Below are 11785 nucleotides of genomic sequence, written 5' to 3'. Positions count from 1 at the left end.
GAACCTTGTTACTATAACTGCGAGTATAGTCTACAAAAATAGACTACTGTACAAGGTTTGGATTTATTGGCTACAATTGCTAACGGAACAGATAAATTATTTTTTTACAACAGTGTTGTAAGAAACATCCGTTTAGGCTAATTAATCAGCCGATTAGTCATTGGCGGTGATCAAATTATTATGGTTTTTTCCGATAAATCGGTCAATTATGATCAATTATTCTTGATTAATTGCTTGATGGTATCTTATCCGTCCAACGACTGCATACGTTATTTACAACACTTGTTGGTTCCGTACATGTTCGCATGATTATAATATCCATATATCATTCATATTAAAAACAAAAAATGTTTTTTTGTATAATTAATTTCATGTGTAGTTGCATTGATAATATCTGTATGCAACCATCCATAAACTAATATTCGTATTTACATGGGAGTTGATGGGACCCACTGGTTTAAACTACTTAAATACATTATGACATAATTAACAGTAGTTTTGGGTCTGGGCAGCCTAGCACCGTGGCACATCAAAATGATAAATTCCCTCAATTATGAATTCCCGGTTACCTACGGAACTTCAATTTCTTTAAATCAAGACACAAATTCAGAATACCTGTACCAAAAAGATTAAGCTTATCTGCTTATGCTGTGAATAAAAGCCTATCTCCATCTTTTATTTATACACAAGTTTATCTATTACAGTAGTAGATTAAATGCTCTGCAATAAATAATGCAACAATGTATTGAATCAAAAGGATCTGGAGTTTATATTGACACAGAGATCTGTCTAGGCATCAGTATTCTTAGCTAGTTTCTCGTCTTGCTTTAACTCATATGTTTACAAAAGATATGTTATACAGTGCCATTTTTTTTTTCTAACTTGTTGATCCGGCATGATGACACACATAAGTAGAAAACCTAACACATTATCCTATCAAATAAGAGCAAAGTAAAAGATTGACCTAAAACCTTGTTAATAGAGCTAACACATTTATACAGCTCGTCTCAGCTGCTCTCAAGATCTTCTCATCTTCGATCTGGCATATCTTTAAATTTGAGTCAAGGAAATAATCATGACACTCAAAACACAGGTTGTTCATACAAATTGATACTGTACTGTTCAGTACAATAATCATTATGTCGAACCAAGAACTATAAAAGCTGATCATGGGCATGCAAATCGAAATTTCTAAATAAATACCAGACAAGAAGAAATTTTCAATTTATGCTGAGTTTGAAAAAAAAAAAAATCGTCACGATTGATAGTTTAGGTAAAATATAGTTAATATTAGTATTAGTATTATTAACTATCACTATCACTATCACTATCACTTTCACTTTCACTTTCACTTTTATTTTTATTATTTTGTCATTTTTATTTTCATTACTACATTATTACTACTTATCTTTATTTTATAATTGTGATTGGATTTCATTTCTAACCTACCCCAACTTGTTTGGGACTAAAGGCTTGGTTGTTGTTGTCACGCTTCAAAAAGATTATAAACACAAAATTGTATTATACTGGCCTTGTTAAATTCTTAAGAAGCACAATATTTTAATAGATTAAACAATTTGGATGCAAGTACCTATGAAGAAAACCAAGTCCTTATCTGGGAAGTAAATTAGATTGTTTTATCACGCTAAGGACAACATTGGTTTATGATAAGATTAGTTCTGTTAAAGTAACTGCAGCAACTGCTATCAGTTTAGTTGATAAAAGTGGAATTCCTATTTCTACTTGCAAAAATTTCCATGATTTAAAGTTTGAAATTTTATATTTCAGAAAAGAAAATTCATATTTTAAGGATACTCTACATGCATGGCACCGCGATCTGATGAAGACAGATAGGTGTCTTGAAGCCCATTTAATGCTTCTGTTGATGATTCAATATCCTACATACAAATTTATTTAAATAAATCTTAATTGATCTCTCATTAAACCCCAATGAGTGAGAATTTTAGCATCTTGTGGAATGTTTGGTGTTATTTAGAAGTTCTGTGAAACTTGGAAGGGCATGTATGTACTGGCATAGTGCTACCATTTGTCATTTGTTTTTTTCTTTTTCACAATCATAAAAGAAATAGCATAAGAAACTATCTAATCAAAATTACATACTTGAAAGTCAGCAAATGCCACTGGCATACCACCTTTTCTCAGGAGCTTTAGGGTTTGCAATCCTGGGTACCTAAAGAGAAAATAAGATAAAACCTCTGATACTTGATCATGTCATGTAAGATGGCTGCCACCCAGACAATTATTAGCATTTAAAATGAGGAATATCATATATGCTTCTGCATCACATGGGTTCCATATACCCTTTAGAGTTATTACAGCTATCTATCTTCTTCTTCTGAATCGGATGAAGAAAGAGATTTATAAAATTTGCACGAATTAATTCAGTATTCATAGATTTTTGAGGTATAACATGAAAGTTCTCCAGTGAAATATAACAAAACGAAGTGGTAGATCTGACAAATGAAGACTTACTTCGACAATACTTCATTTAACTCTTCCTTAGAGCAAGCCGGCCCTAAGTTGGCTATAAAAAGTGTCGTACAAGGCTGTCTTTCCCCCTCTACTTTCTCCTAAAAGACAAAATTAGAAATATATAGAGATCTGGGGACCTCATTGCAAATTGGAATGGAGGAGAATACAACGAAGCAAAATAATTAAAAGAACTCAATTATCAAAACAGAAAGACAATGAGAATTAGTTGTATATATCACCAATTTTGTAATGTTGTAGAAAGGACAATGAAGAGAATTAGTTGTATATATCACCAATTTTTTAATGTTATGCTGCCTAAATTTCAAGAGTTCCTTTTCAGTTAGCCATGAACATTTTTATTTGCGATATATTAGGCTGTAGCAATAATTTATGAAACATACTTGGTGCTGCCACATGCATTAAATATTTTTTTCGTTTTTGTGATAAAATTTCCCACTGTATTGATTTATTCGAGGTTAATACTATGTGCCTAATTATATGGATAACCGATGTGATCCCAATGTTGAAAGGTAGCGTTACTAGCGTACAAAATCCTTGTACCTTGAGAACTCTTGTAATTTTCTCTTAATATAGAGACTCCTATTAGGTGAAAATGGGTAGCATACCGAAACCCTGAGCAACTTTTGTTGTATTGCAAGAGTAGGGGTAAAGAAATACTCCTTACAATATTTGCTTGTAATGACAAAGAATTTTACACAGGTGACAACTGTGTCTTGTGTGTGGTAGGGGTGGTGATATACAAACAATCATCTTAAACTTCTTTGCAGGAAAAAATAGTAATATACAGATGATGACTTACATCAGAGGAAGGCTGACCTTTTCTCTTTCTAGACTCCATTTCGACACTATACGGACACAAAATTACAACAAAAAGAGAATGAAGGAACATTAAAAAACTGTTACATAATAATATATAATTTGTAAGGAAAGAAACAATAACAAATTAATTCATGTGCACAAAAAACATCAAAGCATCATATATGCTGGAATAGCAAGAAATGTCGATATGCCTTTAAAAAAAAAAGTAGAAATGACCTATTCACCTCCCCTACATACTTAACAGATACCCATATTATCCCTCTTTTCTTTGATAGATATATATACAGTGAAAAGAGGCAAAGTTTCAGTATTGCAGGTGTATACAAAGATAGTTCACAAATTTGTAGAAACATGCATGACATTTCCCCTGTATACAAAGATAGTTCACAAATTTGAAGGAGAATACATTTCATTTAGAGGATTACCGAGATGCATGCGAATATAGCGCAAATAGTAATAACAAACAGTAATATTAGAGTATTGTTCTACCTCTGGTCAGTGGAAGATCCAAAAGTTCTATCAGGATATTCGCCTTCACTTCTATTCTCGGTTTGTTCATCCAATCCATGATCATCTCCTATTTGAAAAAAAAAATGCAATGTACAGTTTTGATTATCTTATTGAAAAAAAAACTAGAACTCTTTATTAACTTTTCTCAGGTCCAATGGACTTCTCTGTCTATAACCTATAACCTTTGAATATAGGTCAGCATTTGCACGTGCAGCTCTGGAGTTTGATTTACCAATCTATGCCATACAATAAACTATAAAATAAAATAATTGGGGCTCTATACCACCAAGATGCCATATGTGCAGCACACACGAAGGTCAATCACTCTGGAACTTGATGAACTCGGTTTTTCTCTTAATTAGTTTAGCTTTTCTTTTTCTTTTTTTTTTGGGTAATTACACTGTATATTATTGAATATGCAAGACCTTTTTCTTTATTTAATACAAACTGTACAAAAAAAAAAACTAGAAAATCAATAGGCCCAATAGGAACAAAAAGCAACAATAATGTACAAAGGGTGCAACAAAGTTCATGCCTTATAGGGCTATACATGCAAATCCAATTTTTCTTAAGGTTCTTATGCATAAGAGTACATTCAGACAAGGAACAGACATAGTATACTGTGTTGTTCTGCTTTTGGCAGAAACAAATATAAGTGCTGGATTTAAATGCGTACCATATTGTGTATGTGCCTCATCAAGAGATTCTTTATCTTTTGCTCTGTTTCGTTTATCTATTATTCGGTAGGGTCCACATTCTACATGGACAAGCAAGCAAATCCAATTAGTATCTGATAGTAAATTGTTGTGTAAGCATGAAAATTCCAATAAATTGGGAAAAAATAGCTGCACCTCGAGTGCTTCTGCGTGAGTTTGATCTAGCTAACTCGATAAACAAAGTATCACCAGTATCAGGATCAAAGACGGTTCCCTTGAATAAATAAAAAAACAAATTTTATAGTACAACTCCTAAATTGATCATTTATACTAAAAAATGAAAGAGAAAAAATATTAACTCACATTTAGAGCACTCATAGTTGCCACTGCATCTTGATGGGTAAAGAAAGTTACAAAGGCTACAGCCTACAAAAACAATTTAAAAAACAGCTTTACACAGAAGGGCAACAGATAAGACCACACTAAACTAAGTTAGATTTCTCCAATTTTGCAATTTATGTCTCAACTGTAGGCTCAAATCCAAACATGAGGTAACCATTACCAATATTTGGTACAAACCAGGAGGTGATTCTGTGAATGGAACAAAATCAAAACCAACCATAACAGAAATCAAGGGCTTGAGTGAATAAGTGCAGTTTCAGGGGCTAATGTACAAAAGTAAAATTGAGGGGAAAATAGAGAGAGAGAAAAAAAGGGTTACCTGATTGCCTTTTCCAGTGAATTCAAGAAGGCAGGATTCGAAACCGGGTCGGCGAGAGAAGAGATTGTGAACCTCGCGAGGTTTCACATCATCTGGTAAACCAGCAACGAAGAGGGTGGATATTTTTCCGTGGTCCCGTTCCACGAGGTTGTGGTGCACCGCGAGGGATTCTCCAGGGGGAACTGGGAGGGCTGCGTAATATGGGTCGTCGTAGTACGGGTAGTGGTGAGCGTAGATAGGCGGTGGCGCTGCCATTTCTGGAAATCCGGTGAGAGAATGGAGGAATGCTGGATTGTTAACTTTGCCTCCCAGTAGGACACTACGTCACTACCCCCGCCGAAATTTTTATTAATACCCAAAATTATTATAAAATAACGCAATCTAACTACTTTTTCGTGAGATCTCGAAAATTGCCGCTTTCAGTTACCAAGGGCGTGCTCCACGACGGAAAAGTAAATCCCTCGTTGAAGGAAAGGAAGGGGAGACGAAGGCGTGCCCGCCACGGTTACTCGTTTTAAAACGAAGAAATTGGAGAGGAGAGGAAGGGAAAATGGTACTGTTGCAGTGTAACTCTACGTTGAAAGTTTCCGAAATTCGTAACCCCCGATTCGGGGTGTAGACAGAGTAACACGAACCGTGTAACCCTCCCTTCTTCTTCCGTCCCCTTCCTCTGCGTGACAGGTTCTGGAACACACCCTAAATAATCGGAACAGGACATGATTTCTGGTGATTGAATCACCGGATCAATGTTCTTGGTCCGATGACTAAATAACCGGAAAACATGCCTTTCGCATTTCTTTAATCATCGGATCAAAAAAATGACTAAATAATCAGAAAGCACGCCTTAGTCCGGTTATTTAATAACCGGAAAACATGCCTTCCGCATTTCTTGCTTACAATATATATTGTGTTGACCTTTCGATGCTTTTCATACTATCCCTTAACTGTGAACAGTATTAATTTTCTTATGATGGACTGTGCATTATTGCTAGCCCCATCAACACAATAGATCTATTTCTTATCATAAATTGTGCATTGTTGCTATTCGGTTATTTAGTCACCGGATCAAGAAAATTGGTCCGATGATTTAATCACCAGAAAGCATGCCTTGGTCCGGTTATTTAGTAACCAGAAAAGACAATTTTCAAAATCTCTCAAAAAATAGGTAGATTGCGTAATTTTATAATAATTTTGGGTATTAATAAAAATTTCGGCTATCCCCGCTGGCTCCCATTGCAAATTACCTGAGGTAACAAAATATTTATTTTAGATCTAGACTGTTCGATCAGAATACACACGAATATTAAAGGAACCTGATTTTAATCTAATGGTCCATATCTAAACATAAATATTCTGTTACCAGAGGATTGGATTCGCTCCCGTTTGGAGTCGCTGAATTGCCATTCTAGACCCGCAAATTTAATTTAATTTATTATATTTTGAAACAAAAGTCCGGATGCAAGGGAGTTAAAATATCTGCATTCTTTGTGTCTCCGTCTCTCTATTTATAAAAACTTTAATAATTTAAAATTCAAAAATTAAAAAGTTAAAATAAAACAGTTAAATATGATTTACATTATTTTATCTATGCACGTGCAAAAATTTATGACATTTCAATTTTATTTTAGTTGTCATCAAGAGCTTGTAAAAAATATACTAATGTAAATAATTTTTAGATGCTGATTTTTTAACTTATTGATTCACATAAAAATAAAATTAAAATGTAATAATTTTTTATAAACACATAAAGAGAATAACGTAGATCACATATTATTATTTTGATTAAAGTGAGGTAATCAGGTAAACATATCATCAGTTTCTATGATATATATATAGAGTTTTTACGAACCGGTACCAAACCTCTGGTACGAACTTGTAGAATTACAATCTAAAGAGCAAAAGAAAATTTTACAATTTCATCCCTAAATTTTTTACATTATTACAGAACCAATATTTCACAAAAATAAACATAATAGCACTAGGATCAGTAAACTATCACAATTCAGACACAAAATACTTTTGAGTCAATATATCTCTGTCAACTACTCAATAGCCACGTCCCTAGTGCAATAAAAAAAAAAAAAATTCTGCTTTACTCCCGTCATGTTAGGTATATAATTTCAACAAAGTCGATGTTTTCCTTTATAATAAATAATAAAATGATAACATGTTTATCTCCGTATATAAGACCCCTCGAATAATAACGAAAGAATTTAAAAAACGATAAGAATCTAATATTAGATGTGAAATTACGTTCAATTCACATTTTTATTAAATTAGAGTCTGATCATGCTAGACTATGAATCTGATCCATTAATAACCTTATGGGCTGCTAAATAGCTTCCCTTTTCATGTAACTGTCTTCTATTAATTCTGTGTGGTTTTCTTCTCTGTAATACATGGTGTTGGATTTCCTCAAAAAGCTTAAATTAAAATTGTCTGTTCTGGTCAGGGGCGGACGTAGGATTTTTGTCATGGCGGGGCAATAATCGGATGCAAATAGCTTATCGGGTACAATTCAACATAACAAAAAAAATACCAATCAATATAATAAAAATCCTAAATTATTTGAAAAAAAATCAACAATTCAACATTTATAGGGAATTTGAAATCAACATTTTGGTTCAACTTGGCAGCCTCTACCTTTGAATTCAAAAAAATAAAAATAAATAAAAACATTTTGGTTCAACTAATTTTCGCTATTTGGGATCAGCGCCTATTTGGGCTCCGCTAATTTGTTTTGCTCAGAGTTTATATGGGCTCCATTTTGTCTATTAGAATTCCAGAATGGACTACAGGGGGGCAATTTGAATTCCAAGGAGGGGCAGAGGTCCGAAAAGCAGATTTTTAACACTATTTTTAAAAATTCAGCCGGGGGCAGCTGACCCCCTGTGCTACAGTGGGTCCGCCCCTGGTTCTGGTGACTTTATGGGATAAGATTTTTATGCTTAACAGAGAAGACTGTAGTGGCAGGAGAGACTGAGAGAGCAACAAGAGCTATATTGGATATTCTAGAAAAAAAAAAGAATTATAAATAAAATCAATAATGGGGTATCTTTGATCTTCAATTGAGGGCTGGGGTTGAGCAGTGTCTGGGCAATGCCATTTCCATCACAATATTGGGTTGAGCAGTATCTTTGATCTTCAATGGGCTAAGCATGAACAGAGTTTATATTTGCCCGTTAGTACCCATAGAAACAATCATAGTTTAAACACAATTTATTGCACTAGACTACTAGATTTTATTTTTTTGGGCGTACAAACAAATTAAGCACGAACAGAACATATAAAAAGAAAATTATTAGTAGAACACATCTGACATCCCAATAGTAGCAGCAGGTATATATATGGTTTGCGTCAATTTATCTCCAAGTGAAAATAAGTCATTTTGCTCAATGGAGGTTAACACGCCGTTCCAAGCTGTTTAATTTATAATACAGATAGAGTAGGCTCCAGCAAGAGTGGAGGCAAAGCATACGGTCCATACAGTATTTCATTAGCAATTATATGGTTTGCGGCCTCTGTCAAGTGATTTCCGTCCCATGAAATATACTTCGCTGGATCGGGACATGATTGTGATCCCTGTGGACCCACACGGGATATTCAATGACATATTATATGGTTGACCCGGAGCCCCACAACATGCAAATAAATAAGGAGCTGTAAAACCTGCATACATAAACTTTGAATTAGCAATAGTTTTAGAAGATTATATATATATAGGAGTTAGGCTGGGGTGCTATGGATAGCATAGTGGCCTCTATGCTACGGCTCAATATTCGAGTTTTCAAAATCCAAACGGTCGATCCGAACCGTTCATCTTATTCTCCATATTAATATCTGTTTGGAGACCAAATTTTACATTTTTCTGAATTTTTTTACTATTTATTAAGCCACTTTGAAAATCGCTAATCCAACGGTTTTACTGTTTTGTGCAGCCACCGTTGGATCAACAATTTTGTAAAATACTTAATAAATAGTAAAAAAATTCAGAAAAATGTGAAATTTGGTCTCCAAGCAGATATTAATATGGAGAATAAGATGAACGGTTCGGATCGACCGTTTGGATTTTGAAAACTCGAATATTGAGCCGTAGCATAGAGGCCTCTATGCTATCCATAGCACCCCAGCCTAACTCTATATATAGAGTAGAACTAGGGTGTTCTTAAGCTCACCAAAGTGTTTGGTGAGCTTGACTCCAAAACCCGTCAAATCGGTTTCAAATGACGAATCCGAACCGTTGGAACCCGTCTATTTTACGTGTGATGCGTCTACATGTGAATTTTTTTAACTTTCGAATTAGTTTAGTATAAAGTCAATTGGTCAAAATTAGAAGGTTAATAAATTAATTTTAGTGCATTCATTTTTTGAACATGTTTTGACCGCTTGACTTTATACTAAACTAATTCGAAAGTTTAAAAATTTCACATGTAGAAGCATCACACGTAAAATAGGCGGGTTCCAACGGTTCAGATTCGTCATTTGAAACCGATTTGACGGATTTTAGAGTCAAGCTCACCAAACACTTTGGTGAGCTTAAGAACACCCTAGTTCTACTCATATATATATATATATATATATATATATATATGCGTCAGAAAATCACAGTAAACAATACTTGTGGTATCTTACCAAGCGCTTTTGCATTTAAATACAGTTGAGATTGGGCCCCATAATAATCAGCGTATATGATTCTTTTAAGGGGGTGAAGTAGCCTTTGCTTAGACAACTCTTCCATTAGCATAGTATTATGATAAACCGAGAGCTCATTTATCCACTTGATACAACCAAAGATGTCATAATCTTCACTGTTATTAATCTTATATAGGGTCAAGAACCAAGGAGCACATCCAAATGCATAGTTTCCTGGTATAACCAATGTGGTTGCTCCAAGGTTGATTAAATCCTGTCAAATAATAAAAATAAACATTAAGACTTTTTTTAACAAAAAATTCAAATGCTATATGACAGATATCTTGCTATGCCAATGGATGGAGGAGCAGGATTCTTCTGCCCTGTAGAACCTAGAGTGTTGTGGCTTGAGGACTTTTAAATGTTAGTGGGTTTCGAAGATATCAAGAACCTGATGACATACGAGGGGCTTGACGTCTCTATTCTACAAGTCTGGACATTGTGAGTCTTCCGAATTTTAAAGGTTTTTATTCTTTCAGCAATTAACTATTTCCTTGTATTTTGAAATTTGTTGTTTTCAGGTATTGCACAACAATAATTTCTCCAACTGAGAAAAACAATAATTATATTGCTTTTCTGGACGCAAATATGATATGCGCCACAAATATAACCTATTATAGAGAAACTTCCATGGAGTACTTGGTTGATGCCTTGCTAAAGTATAAGGAAAAGAAACTTATATTTGCATCATACCACCAACTTTAAGATGTTAATTAATTATACTCATGTAATTTATTGTCTGTTTTTAACAAAAATTTTTTTTATAGCTTCAATTGTAGTGACCATTAGATGCTTTTCGTTATAATGCCACAAATCTCTACTGTCTATAAGCTGGACTCGTTGTCAGATCCAGACAGAGAATTATTATTCATATATTACATACCTTAGAAAGTAATTCAAATACATATATATAATTTAAAACACAAAACACCGATCTGACATACTTCTAGATACTACACACTGATCTTCAGTATTATTTTCAGGGCTCATCCGCAATACTTACCAAGGAATAAAAATGAGCAGCCTGGATGTTAGAGACTATTCGGTAAGAAAATATTCCAATCTAAGTTTATCATTCTAATTTATTACAATTTTCAATTGCACTACTAATTTTATTTTGTTTAAAATAATACACATTTCAGTTCCCTAGACAAACGGGACGTTGGGAATGCAGCTATTTTGTGATGAAGAACATGGAGTTCATCATCAGAAATTATTTTAGATCTTTTCCAAGGGTTTGACAATTAATCACCTGTTTTGATCTATCATGCATGTTTTCAGATTCATTTGTTAATATATGTATATGTTGTTAATATGTTCGGGGTTCATTCATGCAGAGCAAATTGAGTAGTACACCATACAAGGAACGTGAACATGGTGTAAGTACTTCTTGGATCATGTTTTACCTCCTCGGCAAAGGCACGTCTGAATTGAAACTTGGTCAGTTTTTGGTACGTATATATGATATATATTTTTGTGGTAATTGGGAACAACCGTTAGTTATTGATACACATATATGATGTACATTTTTGTTGTTGGTACAATTAGTGGATACAATTGCATGAAAGTTTTGTTGATGATAATTATGGCTTGTCGGTAATCTATAATATTGTTATGTTATAGATATGTATGTTGTTGTTGGGTACAATATGCATTATGAATGTTGTCTATTTATATATATATTTGGTTGAATGCATGTTTAAATTGTTGGTTGAAATGATGAGTTTAAAAAAAGGCTAGCAAATGGAGGCTAGCTAGCTAGCTCCTAATTGGGGCGTAATTGAAATATATATATATATATATAAATCACCAACAGTTCAAATTAAAAACAGATGCAAAGCTAAGATAACAATGCCAACGCAAATAAAAGCAA

At 33.9% G+C, this 11785-nt stretch overlaps 2 protein-coding genes across 4 annotated transcripts in view; both read right to left on the bottom strand.

The window, feature by feature from the left end:
* Positions 1-11785, bottom strand: part of LOC144564815 (profilin) — a 96417-nt gene that overhangs the window by 60804 nt on the left and 23828 nt on the right. The gene's annotated exons all lie outside the window — the stretch shown is intronic.
* LOC144564810 (RNA-binding (RRM/RBD/RNP motifs) family protein) lies at positions 728-5556 on the bottom strand. 3 transcript variants are annotated; one of them, XM_078314409.1, is made up of 10 exons: positions 5221-5556; positions 4863-4925; positions 4695-4773; positions 4520-4600; positions 3823-3910; positions 3314-3359; positions 2494-2588; positions 2122-2191; positions 1816-1898; positions 728-1048 (listed from the first exon to the last, which is right to left on the bottom strand). In XM_078314409.1, exons 1-10 carry the CDS (start codon positions 5473-5475, stop codon positions 1018-1020), a joined length of 891 nt encoding a protein of 296 aa, XP_078170535.1. In that variant the 5' UTR covers positions 5476-5556; the 3' UTR covers positions 728-1017. The 3 variants fall into 3 exon arrangements, with proteins under 3 accessions (XP_078170535.1, XP_078170533.1, XP_078170534.1); XM_078314407.1 differs by having other exon boundaries at positions 2494-2591; positions 5221-5555; XM_078314408.1 differs by having other exon boundaries at positions 2494-2591; positions 3823-3907; positions 5221-5554.

The sequence above is a fragment of the Carex rostrata genome, chromosome 13 (assembly GCF_964058835.1).
Source record: "Carex rostrata chromosome 13, lpCarRost1.2, whole genome shotgun sequence".
Lineage (NCBI taxonomy): Eukaryota > Viridiplantae > Streptophyta > Magnoliopsida > Poales > Cyperaceae > Carex > Carex rostrata.
This window is presented reverse-complemented; position numbering and strand designations above follow the sequence as displayed.